This window comes from Manis pentadactyla, chromosome 3 (genome assembly GCF_030020395.1).
Source record: "Manis pentadactyla isolate mManPen7 chromosome 3, mManPen7.hap1, whole genome shotgun sequence".
Taxonomy (NCBI): domain Eukaryota; kingdom Metazoa; phylum Chordata; class Mammalia; order Pholidota; family Manidae; genus Manis; species Manis pentadactyla.
The window spans coordinates 89,427,121-89,449,915 of NC_080021.1; the positions used below are offsets into that span (position 1 = coordinate 89,427,121).

The following is a 22,795-nucleotide window of genomic DNA, read 5'->3' on the forward strand; positions in this document are numbered from 1 at the left end:
AGGTTACCCAATTCTGTGATTACCCATTTAGTGTAAAGGATTTAACTACTACTGGCTAAATGAACCACCTCAGATATCTAACAAGAGAAATTTAGATACAAAAGTCTTTGTGAAACATCACTTATTTATGCCCAAGAAACCGTGTGGCGTGTGGCATGGCCCCCACAGGTGTAGTGGCTAGACTTGAGGGCGCGGGCAAAGGGTGTCAGCGTTCGGTGGTAACCACAGCCCCACCCTCCAGCACCGGAGGGGAATCAGTGCCTCTCAGGAGCTGTGGTCCTGATCCTCACCAGGTGGGTAGACTAGGGCCACGTGGTCCCCATCCTGCAGATGTCCCCTCTCCATTAGCATCACTGCAATCTTCTCAGCTCGTTTGTGCAGCTGGACACACGTCAGTGAGTTCGCGATTGTACCCTGAGGACCACAAAACATGGGGAAAGATTTTCTAACATAACAGCTTTACCGAGCTTCCATTTATGTATCACACAATTCACTTATTTGAATGTCAGTTAAATGGGCACTAGTGTATTTATGAGTCGTGCACACTGCCAATTTTAGACAGTTTTCTCCCCCCAACCAGAGACCCTGTGCAGCTAGAGGTCACTTCTCCCTCCTCCTTCCCATGAGCTAAGAAGTACAGCACCAAAGAGGCACTGAGATATGTTTTTGTTAAAAAGAAATCTCTTAAGACATAATTATCTGATCTGAAGAACAGCTAAACCTACAAAGAAAAACCCAGTCTAGTAATTTCAAGGCTTTGTGCAATGCTGAGGGCAGTCAAGAGGCAGACGTTAGCTTGCAGCTGGTGCTGTGAGCCATCAGCCTACCTGAAGGAGTTTAGGACAGGCCATACCAGAAAGAGGAAAAAAGCCATAGTAAGAACTAACAGCAAATGGACTAATTCATTCATTCTGTGCAGTTTAAACACACAGAAACAAATGGAAAACACTTTTGGATTGAAAAATATCCCCTAAAGGATTTACTGTTCCACCTGGAAAGACACATAGGCATAAATGGGAACTATGAACACACAAGGAACCCAAAGTGTTCCCAGGTACGGAGACATCACTGTCCACAGCTATGTGAAAACTGCTTCTTTATGACCAAATCCTATCTTAAAATGCTTAACTGGGGGGAGGAACTCTCCTTAAGCAAAAGGTAAACCGGCCAGCAGTAGGTGGGGGTTGGAGACTCCAGGGCTGGTCTGTGCTTGTGGATGCCCAGGCCGAACACTTTATATTTGGGTTGGTAGGTTCTGGAGGGCTCCAGACCTAGTGACCATGGAGACATTTCCAAGGGGGTGGCATGAGCTGCCAGTCGACAGGACCAGGCCCCTGGAGCTGCTGGAGCACATGGTGGTCCGGGACTGGGGTGTTTGGAAAAGGCAGTAGAATGTCCACACCATGACCCATGTGCACAGGGCAGGGTGGGGGACTGCAGGGAGCGTGGGACCTCTACAGTGTGCCAGGACACAGGGACAGCTCCTGACATTTGCCCAAACGTGCACAAGGTACTGACTGTCGTATCCAGCTGCAGGAGCAATGTGGTCTGTCTGAGGATTGAGGGTCAGCGTCCGGGAAACTGCCCCAGGCTCCCGTCTTTCCTGCCATGCTGGGACCACTTCAGTTTACATTTCTCATTGTAAACATTTTCCTTAATTATTTTCCTTTCAAGGAAAGTTAACAAATAAGAAACTAGAAACAGATACAGGTGGAAGAGCCAGAGAGCAGAGTGAGCAAAGCCGGGTAAACCCATTATGAGATGCATCTAGGAAACGTGGCCAACACGTTGGGACCTGTGCCCTCACACATGGGCTCATGCCCAGAGAGCTCGCTTTTATACCAGCTGAACAACACTCCTTGAACCGACGCCCTTGCGTTCAGCCTGAGAGCCAGCTCGGCATCACAATGCTGGGTCCACCGCTCCTGGGTGCTCACCCACTGTCCTGAAGGAGCTGGCTCTCCCCATCACGGTGGGGTGCCACGGGGCATGGTCCTTTGCCCCATCGTGTGGCTCTGTCCACTGCTGCCTGCTGCTGCCCTGTGGCCTTGTCTGAAGCAGCAAGCATCCGGATCTGGGTGGTTCAGCTTCTGGACTGATCTCCCAGTTTCTGGTGAGCTGGCACCAGTCCCCAACGAGCCAGCTGTCACGTGGCAAAGAGTCTGAGACTTGACAGGCACAGTGATGCTGCACAGTGGCCATGAGTGTCTGATGCTGACTCTGGTTTGTAAAAACCCCATTTATAGCTACTCGGCAGTGAAATCTAACTGGATGCTGTCTTCATCACCTCCAGCTGTGACTGTTTCACAGCACCACCTCCCACTCTACAGGTTGAACAGCGAGCAGAGAAGACACGTCCCAGCTGCAACAGCAGGTGGGCAATGAGCAGAGTGAGCAGAAATCCGTTTTTCTCGCAAATCCTGGAGGGCTCCTGCAGGACAGGACAGTGCCCTACACGGTAAGGCCAACACTCCGCTCCACTCCGGTCCAGCCTGTGAGAACAAATGCAAGGCGACTCCATCCAGCATGCGCACACGGTCATGCCCATCACCACGTGTCTGTGGGAGTCGCGGAGTGACCACCCCTCAGAAGAAGCACCACTGATTTTCAGTGTCTCATTTCCCCTTCCAAGTGCTTTCTGTCCAGCATCCTCCTCAACATTCTGGGAAAAGCTGGGCTTCCATTCAGAAACATACTAAGAAGAGGGTTCTGGAGAAAAGTGCCTTGCAGAGAAGCTGGGACTGATTTTGCCTGGACAATGTCTTGCGTGCTAGCATGGCAACGTGGTGCAGTGGGCCTGCCAGCCCAGCCCCATTCCATAGGCAGCAGCCTTCAGCGTCAATAACTGTGAATTTGGCACCATTGCAAAGTTTTACATTAAGTTAAGTAACAACTGAAGAATATTGAGAAATGAAGAAAAAGCCAAATAGGATTTATATTTTAAAATTCTTGAGTTGCCATAAGTAAAGAAAAGGCTAAGGAGTGGCTGCTGTTTGTTAAGGAGGTGGAATAAAAGACACTTTTGTATGTAAACTTCACTCACCCCCTTCCTGCTATAAACCCTACACAGTGAGAAAACATTGATGGAAATGATTCTCAAGAAACAGCAAGCCTGTTCACACTCGGAGTCAAATGGCTCCGCATTCACATGCACCACTACCAGGTAGTCAAATCCCCGAGCAGAATGGGCATCCAGGGAGGGGGCCAGGCCTGAAAATGTGGGCTGCCAGTAAGGCCACCAGTATCTGGAATGTATCAAGGTCAGTACAACAGTATTAGGATGAATTTCACCAGTGTCTTTTATCTCTCTTAAAACTATTGCTTTTAAAAGCTGTAACATTTCATGTGAGGCTGTGTCACGTTTCCATGGTACAGTGCTGACCTGCAGACTGATTTGTGTAGAAATTACATGCAACCACGATAGTGATGCTTTGATCTGGGGGTCCAGGGCCACTGACTGCAGGCGTGACAAGGGTCAGAGAGGGCAGGACATCCAGATGCTTGACCCACAAATGCTCTGCCTCCAAGTGGACAGAGCAGCTCATGCCTGAGAGGAAGGCTACCCGGAGACCATGCTTGTCCATGCTGACCCAGGGAGGATGCACAGCTTTGATCTCAACAGCGTAACTGACGTCCGATGTTTCTACTGAAAACCTTTCAAGTACAAGCCACATACAGTGAGCACATTTTCCCAAATGGCCCAGGGTCCAGTGATGGCGAGTGACTGAGCGCAGGTTGGGGATGGGCATGTCCCCTGTTCGCTGACTACAGGGCCATGTTCTGGCAGCAGCCGGCGGGCCCTGCCCAGCACGCTGCCTCCTGGGGCAGACACAGCTACACAAGCCCATTCCCTCCCATGATGGGCATGTTATCTAGTAAGGCCCGAAGCTCCGTGTGCTTGCGGGGGCTGACTGCTTCTGAAGCCGCCTGTCACACCTGTGGAGTCAGCAGGTACTGGTCCTTGCATCCACTCTCCTCAAATACAAAAGCCACAGATGAGGTCACACTTTGTGGGAGGTCCATGGCTGAGGCCACGCTCAGGCAGGGTCTACTGCAATACCTACCCAACTCCTGCTCTCTTGCTGCTTATAGTTTACAGAGGACATCATCACCTAATCATTGTGCCTGTCATGGTCACATCATGTCATGTCCTGCCCCACTGTGTTCTGTTCTGTCCCCTCATGTCCTGTCCCATCCTGTCTCATCACGTGCCACCCTGTCCTGTCCCATCGTGTTCCATCCTGTCCCCTCCCATCATGTCCCATTCTGTCCCACTGTGTCCTGTCTTGTCCCATCCTGTCTCATCATGTCCCATCCTGTACTCCCCATCATGTTCCATCCTGTCCCATCACATCCTGTCCTATTCCATCAGATCCTGTCTTGTCACATGTCACCCTATCGTCATGTCTCTGACCCTGTCGTGTCAGCACCACGGCCATGTTCAGAAGCTAAGTGAAGGGCAGGAGTCGCTGGCTACAGGGGCCTGAGGGGCATCCACCTCAGGTGTGGGGGACCCACTGGACTCTCCCTGTGGCTCAGTTATGGCCCCCCTGGGGGTAACACCATGAGTCCCTGAAGACAGGCAGCTATGCCACCTCCAGGAGCAATATCCTTGGGGAAGACAAGGATGTCAGAGCTGCCCAGTAGAGGCCAGGACAGCATTAGGGAGCTGAGGGGCTAGCAGAGCGAGGTCCTCTGTGCTTAGAGGCTGGGAAGGTTGGGGAAGGGAGGTGGGAAGGCACCGGCCTCATGGCTCAGATGCACACATACTGTGCTGAGTCCTGCCCTCATGTACAAGTGAATGCAGAACAGCTAGTCCAGGGTGAGGTGCCATCTGCTCCAATGTAGGCACCAAGGGGGTGGGGTGACAGGGCTCTCTCTGCAGAGCCAGGTGGTGGGGCGCTGAGCATCCCCAGGGAGACACTGAACATGTACTGAGCAAGTGACTGGCGTGGCCCCTCGACATGGCGACGCACCTTGGGTGTTCTCTGAGCTAAGCCTCATGATGAAGCCTAGTCTGACTGTTGGGCTCCCAGGTTAGACTTGTGCACACCGCTGGCATTCCTGCCTCCTTATTGCTTAACATGGCAAGAGGCACCTTCACATACCACCTTTGGTGTTATGCAATCTGATCAGCAAAACCTGGGAGAGTCACAAGTACCTACCCTTCTCAGAACACCTCAACTCACAACCTATTCTTCGCTTCATTTCCATAGCAAAAGAAAACTTAATACGCACATTAAGACTTAAGCATTTGGTTTTTATTGCATATTTGAGGCCTAAATCTTAAGTACTATTATGGAACAGTACCTGCTGAGCTTGCTTCCCAATGCTGCAAACATGAACTTTAATTATAAAATAGGAATGATTTCATTCCTAAGGATGAAAGTCTGTAATTAAAACCAAACTTCTTACCCATAAAAAAGTATTTTAGTAACAAAGACAAGTAATACTTCATGGCTCTGCAATCGATCTCTGTTGTAGAGACCATTCAGCATTCACTTTTGGGGAGAAATATTGCAAAAAATGTTGCTAAAATATATACAAAAATAGATATGTAAACCCCTACAGTTGCAAGCAATCATCAAATGGAAAGGTCTCATTCAAAATAGTAACACACACACACACACAGAAAGGCGATCCGTGAGACCCGGTGGGTGACAAACTCAAAGGAGATCTGTGAGACCCGGTGGGGGGAGGGGGGCTGTGACAAATGCAAAAGGGATCCCTGAGACCTGGTAGTGGTAGGGATTGTGACAAATGCAAAAGGGATCCTTGAGACCCGGTAGGGGTAGGGGGGCTGTGACAAATGCAAAAGGGATCCCTGAGACCCGGTAGGGGTAAGAGGGCTGTGACAAATGCAAAAGGGATCCCTGAGACCCGGTGGGGGTAGAGGGGGGCTGTGACAAATACAAAAGGGATCCCTGAGACCCAGTGGGGGTAGAGAGGCGCTGTGACAAACACAAAGGGGATCCCTGAGACCGGGTGGGGGTAGAGGGGTTGTGACAAATAGAAAAGGGATCCCTGAGACCTGGTGTGGGTAGAGGGGGGCTGTGACAAACGCAAAGGGGATTCATGAGACCCGGTGGTGGGTAAGGGCTGTGATATACACACACAAAGGGGCCTCCCAAGATCCAGTGAGCAGGGAGAGGGCGGGGGCTGAGACAAGCAGGGCCAGCTCACCCGGCAGTTGAGCAGCGTGTACAGGACGTGGTCGGGGGTGGTCTGCGCCCGCCACTGAAGGACCTCCGAAAGAAATAGGAACTGTAACAAAGCACAGCCTTCAGTCAGGGTGGTGGTACCTACAGGCACCGGTTGTGGTCCCCCCGGACCTGTGTCCCTGATGCAGGAGCTGCAGAGTAAGCACGAGCTCGGGGGCCTCTCTGCATGTGGGATTCATAAAGCCTATGTGGACTCACGGCAGAGGGCGAGCCTGGCCTGAGGACTGCCTCCCTTTCACACAGCAGCAACTCGGAAGAGCGCTCCTCCTGGGGCTTCCAGGAGCTGCTGCGGTGATTTCTGGGGCTGCAGGGGGGGAATCAGGCCCACTCTGTCTTAGAAGTGGGCACTCTCACACTGATGTTTTTAGAAAGGTCATCCCCTGATGATGCTCAATGGCACTGCAAGTGACACAGACTAAATGCGTCACTGACTCAGCCCATGAGATAAAGGTCAGCCTCAGGTCGGGAAAGGACACCCACAACCACGTGTGGTCCACCCTACCAACAAACGTACTATGAGGTGCCAGAGGTGCCTCGAGAACACACCCTACATCACCAAATTAGCAGCACTCTGCATGGGTGACTGACTCACCCCACTTCTTGGTAGCCCATACAGAGCGGGACCACCTTTTGGGGAATCATAAGTGATTCAAGGCTGAAAAGTTATAATGGGGACTCGTAGCCACGGGTGACAAGCTTGAGTGGTGTGTGTGGCTGTGGCCCCAGGCTTTCTCCTTTGGCTGCTGAAGCTGCTTCAAGGAAGTCTGCCTCCAAACCCAGGTTCTGAATGGACGTTTTCCTGAATTCCAACAGCCAAGGACTGAGTCCTTGCAACAAGGTTCGGGACTAGTGGAATAATAAGAACAAGTATTTAGGGAATGCCAGGCTGGGCAGGGACTCCAAGACACTGGCCTCAGCCCTGCCAGTCGTGGGGCTGTCACCTAATTTGTGCCACTGTGAAATGTCCCACTGCATCCACTACTAAACACATTCTCCCTACAAGTACTTGGACATCTTTTGCAGGACCGAGAAAGAAGCAGTCACCAGATGCAAAAGCTCAGTGACAGGACTGGCCTGCAGAGAAGGGACACGGTCCTGATGACTTCTGCGATGTGGCACTAGGGTGGCTGGGATTGGAGGTCGGGGACAAGGCTGACCCCAGCTCTCACCTTGCGGGCCTGGTCGTTGTCTTCTATCTGGCCCAAGTCTCTGCCGCTGGCCTGCGCAATCCGCTTCCCAGAAACCAGGTTCCCCACCATCACAGAGGCAGGGCCGATTTCTGGAAAGAAACAGTGGCTCACATGAGGTAGACACAATGAAGTTCCTTAAAACACAACTTCCCACCTTGGGAGAAATCTTTTTAAGGACCTGGCTTTGAAAATATCTCATTAGAATGGGGTTTCAAAGAAGCCATTACAATGACAATGCAAAGACAGGCCTGGCCTAAGGGCATCCGAAGATTGCCCGGTGCTCTCCCAAGTCCTCCCCACTCTCCCAAGCCCGCTGCCTTGATTTTCCAGTCAGGGGGATGCTGACATCTGTTCACGTCAGGAGTATAAAACCAACACAGAAGACGGCATGGAATTTCAAACCAGACAAACTCCACTGCCAGGTGGCCATGTTTGGGGATCATGAAGCCTCACTGCCTGGTGCAGTGGCCATGGACATCAACAAAATAGTGTATGTTTCTTGTAAGTGTTAGGTTTGGGGGTACTGTTGAAAGGTGAGGACACAGAGACTTAGCTCCACATTTCATTTGGTCTCGGTTGGGCCCACAGAAATGTGCAAGAATGTTCCTGTTCCTGACTCGATTACCAAAGCTGTCCTTAGTTTATGAAACATTTCAAAGAGAAAAGCACATACAGTCTGTTCTAATCATTTTCTCTTTTTAATGAACGAGAAGTTTCTTACAGGGCTGCAGACACTTTCAAAGTTTCTGACTGCCAGATTCTCCAAATGCCACCCTGACACTGTTTCATCAAACACACAGATACAAACCACAACAAACACAGGAAGGAGAGCATGCCGCACGTGAGAACCTCAGGGCCGGAGGGCTGTCCCCAGAGGGGCCGCGGCAAGGTATCAAAGGCAACCCTGCCCCACTAAACTCAGGCTGAAGGCCACAACTGCATCAAATCCTCAGCAAATGTGACGAAGGCCAAGTTGCCGGCTGGTAAACCAGGTGTGCTGCCCCTGAGCTTGTTTCTGCAGTGGGACGGTTTTAAGGTTCAGGCTGAGGATGTGGTGGCATGAACAAAGCTGGCACAGGAGCAGCTGTCATGACGACCACCCAGTCACTGGTCTCAGAACATAAACACATGGGAATGACTGGAGGGGTGGGGGGTCAGTGCTTAACACCCTCAGGTGACCCAAGTGTGGGTAGCCTATCAACTGCCCCCCTGGGGTCAGGCTGGCGCTCTCTGCAGACCTGCAGCTGTCTGGAACTTGGTTTGCACAAGACAAGATGCTCAACCTGCATGGCCGTGTGTAGGGAGGTAGGGTGCTCTGGCAGGGCTACAATTTGGTGAATGGCGCACACCACAGATGTCTGGGCTTCTGCCGGCTGGTGTTCTTGGGTTCAGGCAATGCTGGGGCCTTCCCGTTGGTCTTAACGCCATCAGAGTGTGCCATATGCACCTGCTGCATTGCACCTAAACTCCATGTGGGACAATCTGGGGCTAAATTCCTTTTCAGCTCATAATAAAGAAACCAGGAAAGAAGGAAGGTCTTTCCATGTCTGAAACACCAGCAGAGAGCCAAGCAGCCTGGGGCCTTTCAAAAGGGGTAGGTGCACCACTCAGGAAGCACCCTTATGCTCGGTGATCTCCACGGGGCAGTGCAGGCCTCTAAGACGCCAACTTGGAAATTGGCCAAGCTGCTTTGAAGGCATCTCTATATTCTGCTAATTCAAACTGGGGTAGGAAAGCACCACCTCAGGGGCTTAGGTGGCCTTACTCTGCACTCCTCTGTGCTGCACGGTCTCTACTAAAGTGTGTTCAGTGCCAAGTTTGCACCTTACGGGTCTCTCTGGCCACATGGAATGAATTAATTTTTTCTGAATGTTGTCAGGAGACCGGCAGTGCTCCTGCTGCGTTTACTTAGAAAATTGGTCCTTTCCAGGAACTGCAGCTCTCTCCACAGCTGGATGAGGTGGCTGTGTACAGAATTCACCGGTTTGAAATGGAAGGTTGAGATGGATCCACATGTGTCTGAGTCTCTCAGGGGCCTCTCCTCCTTAAGCCCCCATGCACAGACCACAGGCCCACAAATTCCCACCACCCAGTTTCTGGGGGCCGCGGGGCCACGCCTGATCCGAGAGCAGCACGGTGCAGCCTCCTCCCCACGGATGCGCCACCCTCTGCGGCTGCTCCTTGGCCCCCACAGGCTGCCCATGGACCACACCCCCGGAAATGCCGAAGCAGGGAGTTGCTCTGGTAATTTTTGTAACAGTTGCTAATAACCCCATTGATGTGTCAAAGGCCTTCTCACACTTTTGTGCTCAGTGAAGAGATGCAATTAGGTCATCTACAAATCATCTAAATCTTACAGGCTGTTTCAAGCATCCAGCAATACCCTTATGGATAAATATTTGCCTGGCTGCCTATAAGTGCTTGCCCAGGGTTACAAACGTTTGTTCTGAGGGGGGCTTAGAAATCACCAAGTTGTTGCATTTTAGGGCACCGAGGCCTCAGGGAATGTCACCTGTGGGGTACATGGCAAGCCATCAGCTGGATGGGCACCCCACAGCCATTTAGCATTTGTTACAAAACAGCTTTTTGAAGACTCAGAGTTTCAGAATCTCTCAATATTTAACAAGAACAGATGGGACACCAAATGTCACTTAAAGATGTCTTTCCGTAGAATCGCCAGTATGTAAAGCATCATTTACCGTGTTGCAGTATCATGGTGGTCCCAGGTCTGCTGCGCCACCTGTCCTGACGCCCTCAGCCCAGAGCCACAGCCTTTGCACGTGGTCCTCCTTCCTCCTCATCATGGGCTCCCTGATGTCAGGCAGTTGCACCAAGTCCCGCAGCCCTGCACTCATACCACGGATTTCCAAAAGACCATTACCCTCTGCCCCTGCCTGAGTTCTGTCATCAGACTGCCGACCTGCGGGCTCATGTGAGCTTCTACAACAGGCCGAGGTGTCTGAGATGAATCGCGTGGACAGGGGGAGGGCAATTCCAGGCACCTGGCTGCACAAGGACGCCCTGGGGGCCCCTGACGCATGAGCAGATCAACATGGGGACAAACACGCCTGCACAGAGCCACTGCTGGGTCACTGCCATGCTCATGCCCCGAGATATGTGATAAGATGCCATTTCTTATCCTCTCATGTGCTCATGAGGGGCAGGCTTCATGAATTTTCAGGGGTGTACCACCAGGAGCCAGAGTACCCCTAGAATTTAAAGACATGGATACACCATCCACAGGAACTACACTTCACTACAGAGACTGCCTAACCCAAGGATTTAGAGGAAAAACCAAGGAAGGAGGGATATCAGTTAAGGATAGAGAATATGGGAAACCAGGACAGAAACAGGGCAGAGACAAAGGAGCCGTAAGAAACACAAGCCACAGGAGGCCAGAGAGCAGACAACCTTCTCTGTGCTTTACACCAGGAGAGAACAGAGGCCAGAGAGGTCGCTTCCCAAGGACGTGGGCTTCTGCACGCAGGGCCCTGCGACCCTCCCCTGGCCCCCACCTCAATGTTGCAGAGCTGCCTCAGTCCACATTCTGACAGTGGGTCCCTCTCACCAGGAATTCATCACCCCAAAGAGGGAATGCATGCAGCCGCCGAAGGTCAGCCAGGAAGGACAGCCTGCTTCTCAAACCACAAAGCGCCAGGCAAACTTACTGCTGAGCATCACAAGTAAATTCACAGGATTCCTCCTGTGCTTCAAAGTGAGTTAGGGGCTACAGCTCCCAAATCAGACACTGCCAACACCTAAGGAAGCAAGTCTCATTTGTGTGCAAGGACACTGCCCTGAGGGATGGCACATGGGGTCTGAGCTGCCTGCCCACTACATGGGGCTCTGATGTCCCTGAGAAGGTGGGGCTCCAGCCAAATGTCCCCATGCCCGAGTGCCTCTTGCTTTCCTAGCAGAGCTACAGTGTCCTGTCCCACTATGGGTAGAAATCACCACTTACACAAAATAAGCCCACTTCCTGGAGAATGCCTGGCAGAGGGCCAGGAGGGCAGAGGGTCTGAGAGCTGCCTGTACTCAAAAAGACCCAGTTAGCATGGCACCAACAGCACATGGTTCTGAGAGCCCAGATCCCCCACCCTCCAGGTCCATCACACATACCTGGTTGCTTCTGTCGTGGCTTAGGCAGGTTTGTGACGCATGTGTGGGGGCACATCAGAACGTTGCAGGGATGAAGTGAGCCCTCGAGGAAAAGTTGCTTTGTTTCTGACAGATGGATCCCACCCAGTGGGGTTTTGGGGAGCGTGTTTGCTGGAACCAAGGCCAGGCAATAAACCCCAACCTGATGGATGCTGTCAATTGCCTGGGAAGTCACAAGAGGGAACCATGTCAGAACAGGTATCAGAACAGACATGGGGCAAACATCCAGACTGTGCAAAGTATCGTCCACAGTCTGCAGAAGCGGGCACACCGTGAGCCGTGGGCATTCCTGGCGTGAGGGGCCAAACCAGGCCACCCAAACAGGTTTATGTAGGACTTGTGGGAAACCACACAAAAAAACGAAACTTGGAGAAAAGAAAACGTGTTCTCAAGAACCTGACAAACCTGACTTGCGACCTCCCCAGGTGGTGGTGGGAGCCAGATTTGCAAACCCCTGACCCCTAACGTATCCCTACAGCTACTTGCTAGAACACATACACACTTCTCAGTCTCTGTGATTTCTGAACAAGTGGAGTGACATCCGGGGAGGGGGGTCCAGTGGGAGGGTGTCCAGTGGGAGGGTGTCTGGCGGGAGGGAGTCCTGGCAGGAGGGGCTCCTGGTGGGAGGGAATCCAGTGGGAGGGTGTTTGGGGTAAGGGGGTCCCAGCAGGAGAGGGTCCAGTGGGAGGGGATCCCAGCAGGAGGGGGTCCCAGCAGGAGGCGGCCCAGTGGGAGAGTGTCCAGCGGGAGGGGGTCCCGGAAGGAGGGGGTCCTGACGGGACGGGATCCAGTGGGAGGGTGTCTGGTGGGAGGGGGTCCCAGCCGGAGGGGGTCCCTGGGGGAGGAGCCCAGGGCAAAGCTACCTGCAGCACTCGGCTCATCCACTGGAAACTGTCCTCCTCCGTGGAGTCAGGCCTCTGCTCGGCCACAATCACGATCCTTTCGTCATGCAGGACGGTCACTGAAAACACTGCTATTCTGTGGGGACAGAAAGGGAAGTGCAGAGCAGTTGCTGGAGATGTGCGCAAAGCCCAGTTCTGCTGGCAACAGCCCAGGAAGGCGGATGCAGCCGTGAGCGCCTATGAGGATACCTAAGCCCTGCCTTGGGGGGAGGTGCTGGCACCTCTGGGGATGGGGCTGCTTCTCCTAGCAGAGAGCAGTTTGGGCATAATTATCAGGGCTGCTGAGATCTAGAAAGCCACTGGACTCGTGCCCTGTGCCTGTGCCTGTGGATGCTCTCCCAGTCAGTGGGGACTTCCGGGCTGGGTACTAACGGTTTTCTCTGGCTCAGCTGCCTCTCGTGGAGAGAACAGGTGTGCGGCACCTCAGCCTGTCCCTCACAAAGGGCCTGTCACTTAAAAATGACAAAGGGGGCAATGCCACGTGTTCCAGCATCTCCCCAGTCCCGTCAGCTGGCAAATCCAAGTAAGCTGCCAAGGCAGGTTGTGACTTCCTCCAAATGAGCAAAAAGCTGGGGAGCCCGGTCCTACATTAACGTTTGCTACGTGCCAATGAGGCAGGGGCACGTCAGTGCGGGGACAGCCCGGGACTCAGCCTCCCGTGCAGACATGTCCCCCTGGGGCCTTTTGGAAGGACCTCCACCAGGCTGGTCTTGGCTCTTTTCTCTGTGCAGATACTTACTAAAAGTAAGTTTTTCAAGTGGGTGTTGTCATCTAGCTGAGAGGGGAAATTAATAAAAATGTATCAGGGGCTCAGGAAACTGCTATGAAATCAAACATTCAGAACTGATGGACTCACAGGGTCGCTGAGTCCAGTGACATTACCAATGGAAGAGACACTAGGTCCTATCGGTTTAGAGCATTTCTGCAATGTCACGTGAGCATGTGGCATCAGAAACTCACGTGTTCATGCAAGGGACACTTACCGTCCCCGGTAGACAAACTTCATGGGCTCCACGGCCAGTGCTGTGGCCACGATGTCGTCGGCGTTGTGTCTGCGCCCGCTGACCACCATGAGCCCATCCATCTTGCCCACCACGAAGACGAGCCCCCCAGGGCCTACGAAGCCCAGCAAGCCTGTCCTTACGAAGGGGTACTCGCTGATGGGGGCCCCTGAGCTTGTCACAGGGAATACCTGAGGACATGAGAGCGATGAGTGCCAGTGATGCCCATCTTCCTCTAGCTGAATGCACCCGACCCTGCTGAGGCCCGGGACCAGGTGACTGCAGCTGGAAGACCCCCAACCCCCATCCCCACTGGTCCATGTGCAGGGCCTCCCACCCCTCCCCAACCTCTGTCCCGGCTGTTCCATATGCAGAGCCTGCCAACCCCATCCCCACTGGTCCACGTGCAGGGTCCCTCACTCCTCCCCAACCCCACCCCCACTGGTCCACATGCAGAACCCTACGGAGTGTCCCAGGCTTCCTAACCTCCTAAGAGGCGTTGCCATACCCAGAGATCCTAACAATAGTCTAACTGACACTGTTTGGCTCTTCTGCTTATAAAATCACAGCATGAAAGTGATAATGGGATCAGATGCACTTTAAATAACACATATTAGTTGTAATGACTTGTGTTCATTAAAATGTTTCCTTATTGGAATTGCAAAAAGAATTACTTTTTTTGCATATTGGAATACGCAAAAAGAAAAAATGTAAAGGAAGCACAGTGATGTGTCCAGATCCTACACCCGCCTTTCTTAAACCTTGCAGATAAATCTCATGAGGAGACAGGTTTTTACTTCGACTTTTTGTAGCTCAGTTTTAGGGATATTTTATAAACTTGAGTCCACATTCAACAAAGCTGCCTGTATGAGATGCACATCCCACCTGAAGCTCTAAGCTTAGGAGACTTATCCCCACAGAACTCATGGTGGGGGGGGGGGCCTGTGCATAATTTAATCAAAAATACCTCCTCCTGGAGTCAGGCCTCACCTGGCAAAGTGAGAAACATTCTGAGAACATGGAGGCTGAGTCCTGAGCCTGCTAAGTGCTCTTCATGAGGTCAGTGTGTGTGTGCACACTTGTGCAGACCACATGCCACACATCCAGGTACACACAGCATGTGTGCGTGTTAACACACAACACACATCATGTGCCACACCTGCTCATGCCGGGGACAGTCAGTGAACGTGTGCCCTTGGTTACACCTGGCCAAGCTTGACCTTGGCTGACAGGCTGTACGGGAGGGGGCCCGCTCCCTGTGCACAGTTATGCAGGGTCCTGCACCTGTCCTCCTGCCAGCTGGTCTCCCCACTAGCGGGCAAAGTGAGAACAGCGATACAGAAGGGCCCTTTCACACAGCACTGCACGAAGTGAAGACAATGCTAATAAGCTAAACTCACTAAAAACTGTAAGAAAATGATAGGAAATGTCACTACAGTGCTATGAAGGTGTCTGATTGAGAAACCACCATCTAATCTTCCATGTCTATGCCCCTGGCAGCAGCCCCCTGACGGGAGGCCTGGAGGAACTTCCTCCCCAACCTACCTCAAAGGTGTTCTTGGTCATACCCGAGAGACCATAATAGGATGTGCCAGTGGCAGCCCCACACACACAGAGCTCCCCAATTTCGTCTGTCCTGCACAGCTGAGGAGCCCCGTCTGGCTTCACTGAGCACATGATGGCTGTAAGCAAAGAGGACATACAGGTAAAGGTGGGGCACAGTGCACAAAAATGAGGACACGGGTGCACAAAGGGACACCTGGAACAAAGCCACAGACACCAGGGTGAGCCAGGTGCTCATCTTCCCCTGATGTGAGCCGAGTTTTCATGTTGTACCAAAATGTCAAATTTCATAGTTGCTACATCCATAAATAATAGCAATTTCTCTAATTTTAACATGTAAATTGTATTCAAGGGAAATAACCCCTTCTACTGGTCAGATACAACCCCCATTCCTGGTTTCCACTTGGGTCTGTCACTGCTCAGCGGCCAGCAGGAGCCTGACCCTTAGAGGGAGAAGAGGAGCCTAGGGTCCCAGTGCATAGGGCAGCATGGGTGCCCTTCTGCAGCCTCTAGAGCATTCTGGACTTTCCTTTATCAGGAGAAGGCACTGAAGCCTAACAAATGCTCAAGGAGAGCACACCTTAAACCTCTGGTCAGAGCTCATGCGCAGGTACACGAGGCCCCTGGGAAGGCATCTGAGAATGGCTAGGCCGGGAGCCACGCTATCCCCCTGCAGCCCCAGCATGCAGCCCAGTCCACACTCACCTCCCGGCATGACGAGGCCAACGTCCTGCACAGTGAGCACGGACAGCTTCTCCTCTGAGTCCACTCGGATGACCCCATAGGTCAGGCCCTGCATGGAGAGCACGCCCCGGCCTGGGGGCTGGTTGCTGTCATCTGTGGGCCTGTGACAGAAGCACACATACACAAGCACAGTGACCACATGTGTGAATGTGCATGCATACTCAGGCAGCCAGCCGCTGTGATCCCACAGGACTCAGGAAAGCCGGCCTGGCTGCCATGCGGGCCTGTGCGCTGAGCACAGTGGGGAGCCCATGTTCTCTGTTTACGAGATGCCAGCACCCTCTGATTCTGTCTGGGTCCCAGGGTGTGTAAGGGCACCTCAGAGTCATCCTGCCCTGGCACACACACCTCAGAACGACCCCCCTGCAAGGTAGGGTCTTCCAGTTTTGAAAATGGCTTAAGAATAACACGTCCAGGAGCATAATGATGGCAGAGAGCCCCGTGCCAGTTCATGCTCAACCACACATGTACAGGGCGGAATGGGGTGTAGGCTGTGCTCCTGGTGATGCTCTTGGGGGAGCATTTGGACAATAGGCTGCCTGTGGTCAGGGGAAAGGAGTCTCTGGATGTCCAGGCTTTCATCTGTGGCCCTGGCCCCCGTGGCCCAGCCCTGCCCTCCAGCCTCACCTGCACCCTCGCTCATTCCACACCGGCCCTGCTCCTCCGACACCCAGCCCACTCCCACCTGGGGCTCCTGCACCGCTCCTGCCTCCACCCAAGTGTTGAGCAGATGTCCCCTCAGCTTCCCTCATCCTCTGGGGTGGCTCCAACACAGCTGCTAATCACTCTGTAGAATAGCACCCCAAGTCCTGTTCCCTGCAGGCGTCACTGACTAGCCACACCACACCTCTTCCACCAAGGTCTAAGCTTCCTGGGGGCCAGGCAGTTTTCTTTGTTCATGGCTGCATCCAGCTCTGGGGAGGCGTCTGCTGACTGAATTAGTGACCAAATAAGCCAAAACGTTTCCACAACTAAAGGCTCTTCAGCATGAGATAAACAGTGCAATTAGGTGGGTGTCACTGTCTATGCTTAACCTTTAGGATCTAAAAGTCAGACTATAAGTGGAAGCTTGCTGTTTTGCTTTAAAATATCATGAAGGTTTACAATGAACCTAAAAGCAATAAATGGGGAAATGGAAAAGATAAAACTTGCAAAAGTAGATCTCGTTTGACTCTAGTAACTGGTGTATTTAAAGAAGAACCATATGTCATATGTCAGCTATCTCAATAAAAAACAAAATAAAAAATAAAAAAGCATAGAAGTCTGGAAGCAAAACTGTTCTACCTGTAAAAATAAAAAAGAACAGAGCTAACAGATATAAAAGTTAAGTTTGCCCAAATAATAAGACCCATGTGAAACCACTTGGAAATGAGCCCAAAGCCCTGGGCTGAGGGCCTTTGCTTTTCCTAAGATCCCAACAAACCATCACTTTGAAATGAAGAGAGGGGTCTGTGGTCACCCTCTGCCACCAACCTCCCTCCCCACAGCCACTGTCTTTAGCAAAAGCCCAATCAATGTGAGTCAGAAACCACAAGCCTTAGTACCTGCTGTGGTTGGACTGTGGTCCCCCAAGCTCTGTCCCGGGGCTAATGTCCAGGGCTCCACATGTGACCTTATGGTGGGTGTAGGGTCTTTGCAGATGCAATTCATTAAGATGAGGTCACAAGAACAGTGCCCTACAGACAGCAACCAGTGTCCACAAAGGAGAAAATGGACAGAAGGAGCAGGCAGGCGAGAGGGGTCAGGGGGTGTGCCTGCAAGCCGAGGAGCGCCAGGGCTGCCAGCTCTGCCAGGAGGGGGAGGGGCTGGGCCCCCCACCTGAGGGGCACCTGAGGAGCTTACCCTTTCCCAGTGTGCTGCCAGGGGCCCACCCTCTCCTGGGCATCTCTGAGGAGTCCCCCAGGCCAACACCTTGATTCCAGGCAACTGGGCACGAGAACAGCGAGAGTGAACCCGTTTGGAGGTGCCTGGTCTGAGGAGCTCTGCTGTGATAGCCCCAGAAAACCAGCATCTTCTCTGAGTGACAGAATTTGAGGGCCCTTACATAGAAAAGCCACCTGGGAGCAAAATGCCCAAGAACGAGAAGACCCAGAAGGCGGACGCATGGCAGCCAGAGGGGCTGCAGGTGGGCAGCGGGGAGGGGCTGGCACCTGGCATGTACACCGTGGACCCAGTTATGGGATCTGCTTTCCTGCGCTTGCCATGCTGAATGAGAAGCCAGACACAGACGTATAACATTAAACGCCTTAAAGTCGGGATACGTTTGTTACAGGAAGCACCAATCATGCAGGAAACAGAGGCTCCAGAGGACTGGCCTCACTCACTCATGGCCCAGCCAGCGACCCCGACTGAGTTTCTCTTTGACCTGCCACAAAGCTTTTAGAAGGGTCTCTCAGCCACAGAACAGTCAGATCTGAGTTATTTTCTTTGCAGATTTAGAGCACACATGCAAAAACACCATTAGAAGCCCGTGCATTCTCAGGCATGAGACTGAGCCCAGACGCCCGCAGGGCCCGCTGCCTCCTGATGATGACACGGCTCCTCAAGGCCAGTGCCTTTGGGAGCCAGACGTTCTCACACCATCTGGCCTGTACACATGCCAACTTGCTCGTCCCACCCTACACATGCTGCATATGCCTGCTTTGGACTAGGAAGCTAAGCTCAGAGGTCCCACCTGGTGACCTGCATCAGTGTGGGCTCAGTGTGGCACGTGCAGAGCATGTGCCCAGAACCGACACCACCATCTCCAACCTGGACTTTCCAGCCTCTGGCCTATTAAACTGAACATGTGTGTTAACTGCAGTATTTTTCTTTATGAAATTTTAAGACAAACAACAAGGGTAAAACATGAGCACATTTCTTGTGTGACAAGCCAAGCTTCGGGAGGACATACGGCAAAACGAAGGTCCTGATTGTCGTCCCACATGTTCCCTGCCCAGAGGCCAGCCAGCACTTCCACCTGAAGGCCAGTCTCAACATGCATTCACATGGGAGATGTGTGCACATGCAAGGAAATGCAGGACATGACACACGTGTTCTTCTGCAACTGGCTGTTCACCACATAGGTTCTGCCATTCCCTCACATGCATTTGTGTGCATGTGAACATGTGTGTTAAACACACCAACAAGCTGACTCCCTTGCTTGATGGTGTTCAGCTTATACAAACATGATTATCTATTTAATTTTATATGGTTAGAAATGTCACTGTAAGATTTGCATCTGGAACAGGAATGGAGGACTGAGAAAGTGTGCATGCATGCCAGCCTCTGCACACACACTCAATGAGCCTTTCACTAGTCGTGCTTGTGTAACCCCTGAAAAGCAGGTTGTAAATGTTAGTCCACAGCAAATGCGCCTAGCTCACATTTGCACTAATGTGGGATAACAGCAGTGGAGACATGGCGGGTGGCGATGGCCATTTCCTCCTAGGTTTAACGGAGGTCCTGCAGCTTCCCGGCTGCTGTGCTTGCAGGCTCCAGCATGCTGATGCCAGGGCCTCCCTGCTGTGTCTCGGGCCCAGCAATTCTCACCTGGGGGACATCTAAGGAGCAAATGAGTAAAGGGGCCAGCAACTATCACACAGCATGCATGCATAAGAGGCTGCCAGAAGGGCACACACATGTGTGAATGTGTGTCTGTGAATATTAACATAGCAGCACCAACATCAATAAGTTAAGGTCAGTGCCCCAGCCTCTACATATCTCAGGTCTTTTGATGTCACTCAGCCCTATGACACAGGTTTTTTATTAAGATTTTAAGGATTTTGAGAGAAATAATTAAAAACTCTTTGTATCCCCCTTCCTCTGCCAATCAAGTTTGGCATAACCCACACTCCTTTTCTTAATGGAATTTTTAGAAAAAGCAAGTAAACAAATAATTTGATTGTAGTAATGCTGGAGCTTCTACAGCATCTTGTAAATTTTCTGTGGCAACGGCCCCCATTTCATGGAGGTGTGGAAGCTCAGCAGCCTACAGGTGGGAGGAAAGGGGGCAATTACTGGGTCCAAGTCCCTCAGCTGGTAAACGGCCCTGGAGAAAAGGAATGTGCCCAGGATCGTGTTCTAGCCACCAGCTGGGCACAAACCGGGACTTGGCCTCACCAGCTTCCAGAGAGTGGGTCTCCTGGGAGTCTCCTCTCAGGTTCAGATTGGACCTAGGTTTCAATTGATCTCTGAGGACCCTGATGGTAAATCTGCTACTGTGACCCATGGACTTTGCACTCCAAGGATAGACACAAACATCAGAAGATTATGCAAACCTGTTATAAGGGCGCCATCCTTTAAAAAATGGGAATGGATTCTAGCTAAGGTGTCTTAATTCCTTATCAGATTAAGTTACGCTGTGGCCTTTCAATCTGTGGTTCAATGAAAATGAAAAGTTGTAACTGATACTTCAAAGATTTTCCATTTCTCAACCTGTCAGGCAGTCTGTTACAACACCTTAAAACATGAGAAGATGTCTTATTCAAGGACGGAACTCCAGTGGATACTTCTGAGAGCCAATCCCCTCTGGTAATATTAAGAGCAGAGCCCCCACACTTTGTGCTCTGAAGGCTCTGTCACCTGTCCATATGATGCAGCACATTCATGGGAATGGAAATAAAACCCAATTAGAGACAGAGCCGAAAGATGAGAAATGGGACTTTATGGTTCTGGATACCCGGATGATGCAGAACCCGTTTCTCACGAGTATGCACAGCTGAGAGCTGGTGACCACCGTGCTTCGGGCCTGGCCATGGCAAGCTTTCATGAGCCCAGAGCCACGGCCCCTGCATGCTCGGCTCTGCCCTGCAGCAGGCTGATGCTGGTGTGACCCATGGCTACACACACCGGCAATAGTCCCCAGAGGTCAAGGCCCATGCTGAGGGAGACCTGCTCACCCAGGCCTGAGCACCCTGGGATGTACCAGAAGGTGGCTCAAGGGCTCAGAAAACTTGTTTTCAAAGTGTCGTAGGTGTGGTATTGCAGGGGGAAGAAAGCAAAGACTCAGAAAAGGCAAACTCATAGCTATAAACACTCCACGCCATCCAACATTTACCCTCTCCATGCCAGGTCAATCCTGAGCCCAACCCAGGCAAACAGAGCTGGAGGGACTTCCAGGGAGAAGTGAGCCTGCTGACAGGTCCCGACCACAAGTCACAGGACCTTAGCGCACGGCGGCGCTGGCAGATGGGACGAAGAACCCCGGGGACCCCATGAAGGTGCCTGTGGGCATCAGACCTGTCAGCTCCCGACCTGACGCTCCTAGGCTGCCCACCCTGACTTGCGGGCCAGTACCTCCGGATGGCCACAGTGAGGGCCTCTGGTGAGCTGGCACAGGGACAGATGACCTCCTGGCGCAGGCCTTTGCTTTGGAAAACATTGAGAAATGCGTCGCAGGAAGAGATAGACCCTGGGGGGAAAGCACAACAGTCAGACAGTAGCATTGGGACTGCAAACCTCCCACGGCACAATGTGCTTCTCAGGCCATGACAGGCGTGCATGGTCGGGCAGTGGGGAAACAACACTGTGTTGACACACGTATCATGTATGTTACAGCAACAGGCACTGTCCTTCTGAAATGAGCAGAATCCATATGCATCTAAGGGGTGGGTAACTCTACACATAACCGAATGAAGGAAACTTTCAGCCACTTAACATGAAAGATAAGTCCTGGGCGCAGTTACCAGAGGCCCGGGAGCTGAACGATCTTGTGGCCAAGTCTACCCTGCTCTCTGGAAAGCACACTGCAGTCACGGGTGCACCAACCGTGTGTTCAAATGGCTCAAAGCCATGGAGTCATTTTGTAAATGGAAGAGCCATTTAGGAAGTAAGTTCACTTTTGTCCATCAGGTGTTAGAGAAGTATGTGCTTTAATTCACAAGCACATGCCCTGCACAGGAACGGCAGGGGTCAGACGTCCACTCAATTCACAGGTTTATATATGATCCTTGGAAAACAAGCTGGCCGGATTTACTTCAGTGGACTGGAGAGTTTCTCCAGGTATATTAACAGTATTCTGTGGAACTGCTCATTTACCTGGGTAATGTTTGCTATAGGACTTGATATTAAAATTCCATTAAAATTGACAAAATGATTTCTGTTCAATGAAACTACCACAAACCATAAAATAACAATTAACATTTCTTGGGCACTGTGTTCAAATGGCTCAAAGCCATGGAGTCATTTTGTAAATGGAAGAGCCATTTAGGAAGTAAGTTCACTTTTGTCCATCAGGTGTTAGAGAAGTATGTGCTTTAATTCACAAGCACATGCCCTGCACAGGAACGGCAGGGGTCAGACGTCCACTCAATTCACAGGTTTATATATGATCCTTGGAAAACAAGCTGGCCGGATTTACTTCAGTGGACTGGAGAGTTTCTCCAGGTATATTAACAGTATTCTGTGGAACTGCTCATTTACCTGGGTAATGTTTGCTATAGGACTTGATATTAAAATTCCATTAAAATTGACAAAATGATTTCTGTTCAATGAAACTACCACAAACCATAAAATAACAATTAACATTTCTTGGGCACTCACTCCATTGCAAGCAACATACATAAGGATTACCTCATCTAGTGTTCACAAAACCTTGTCATTTAGGTATCATTTTGCAGCTAAAGAAAGAGAAGGATTTCTGCCAAACCAGGAAGCAGAAAGCCTGGACTCAATCCCAGGGCGGCGCACCTGCAAACCATGGGCTCTCGTGTCACACTGTGGCGCTGTGAGGCTACAGTGAGTAACAGCATTTGGATCTTACCTTAAGACAACTTCCTAATGAAAGGAAAGACTGGAACAAGAAAAATCAGGATGCCAAGACAGAACCTGGGGAGGCCCTCCCGCCCCAAGGGCAGGGGTTGCTTACAGGGGTTGGCTCCATCAGCCACTATCAGCATCCGCAGGGAGGACAGGTTGATGTCCCTCTGATCCCTGTGTGCCACCAGCGCCCAGTGCATGTCCCTGGATTTCACACAGGCCACTTTTGCTAAGGGAGAAGTAGAAAGGAGAGAGCTAGTGGGCTGTCCCCCCACAGG

General features: G+C 51.7%; 1 protein-coding gene across 4 annotated transcripts in view; it reads right to left on the reverse strand.

Moving 5' to 3' along the window:
* The window catches only part of DIP2C (disco interacting protein 2 homolog C), a 307,297-nt gene that overhangs the window by 70,394 nt on the left and 214,108 nt on the right, over positions 1–22,795 (reverse strand). For 3 of the 4 annotated variants that reach the window (XM_057498097.1, XM_057498098.1, XM_057498099.1), the window contains 10 exons: positions 22,627–22,746; positions 21,057–21,171; positions 15,741–15,880; positions 15,018–15,154; positions 13,455–13,663; positions 12,433–12,547; positions 11,531–11,732; positions 7,391–7,500; positions 6,184–6,264; positions 291–414 (listed from right to left, as the gene is read on the reverse strand). In XM_057498097.1, the coding sequence (XP_057354080.1) occupies positions 291–414; positions 6,184–6,264; positions 7,391–7,500; positions 11,531–11,732; positions 12,433–12,547; positions 13,455–13,663; positions 15,018–15,154; positions 15,741–15,880; positions 21,057–21,171; positions 22,627–22,746 (1,353 nt within the window). Of the gene's footprint in view, positions 1–290; positions 415–5,228; positions 5,377–6,183; positions 6,265–7,390; positions 7,501–11,530; positions 11,733–12,432; positions 12,548–13,454; positions 13,664–15,017; positions 15,155–15,740; positions 15,881–21,056; positions 21,172–22,626; positions 22,747–22,795 lie in introns of those variants that run through there. The other variant, XM_057498100.1, reaches the window with a different exon arrangement.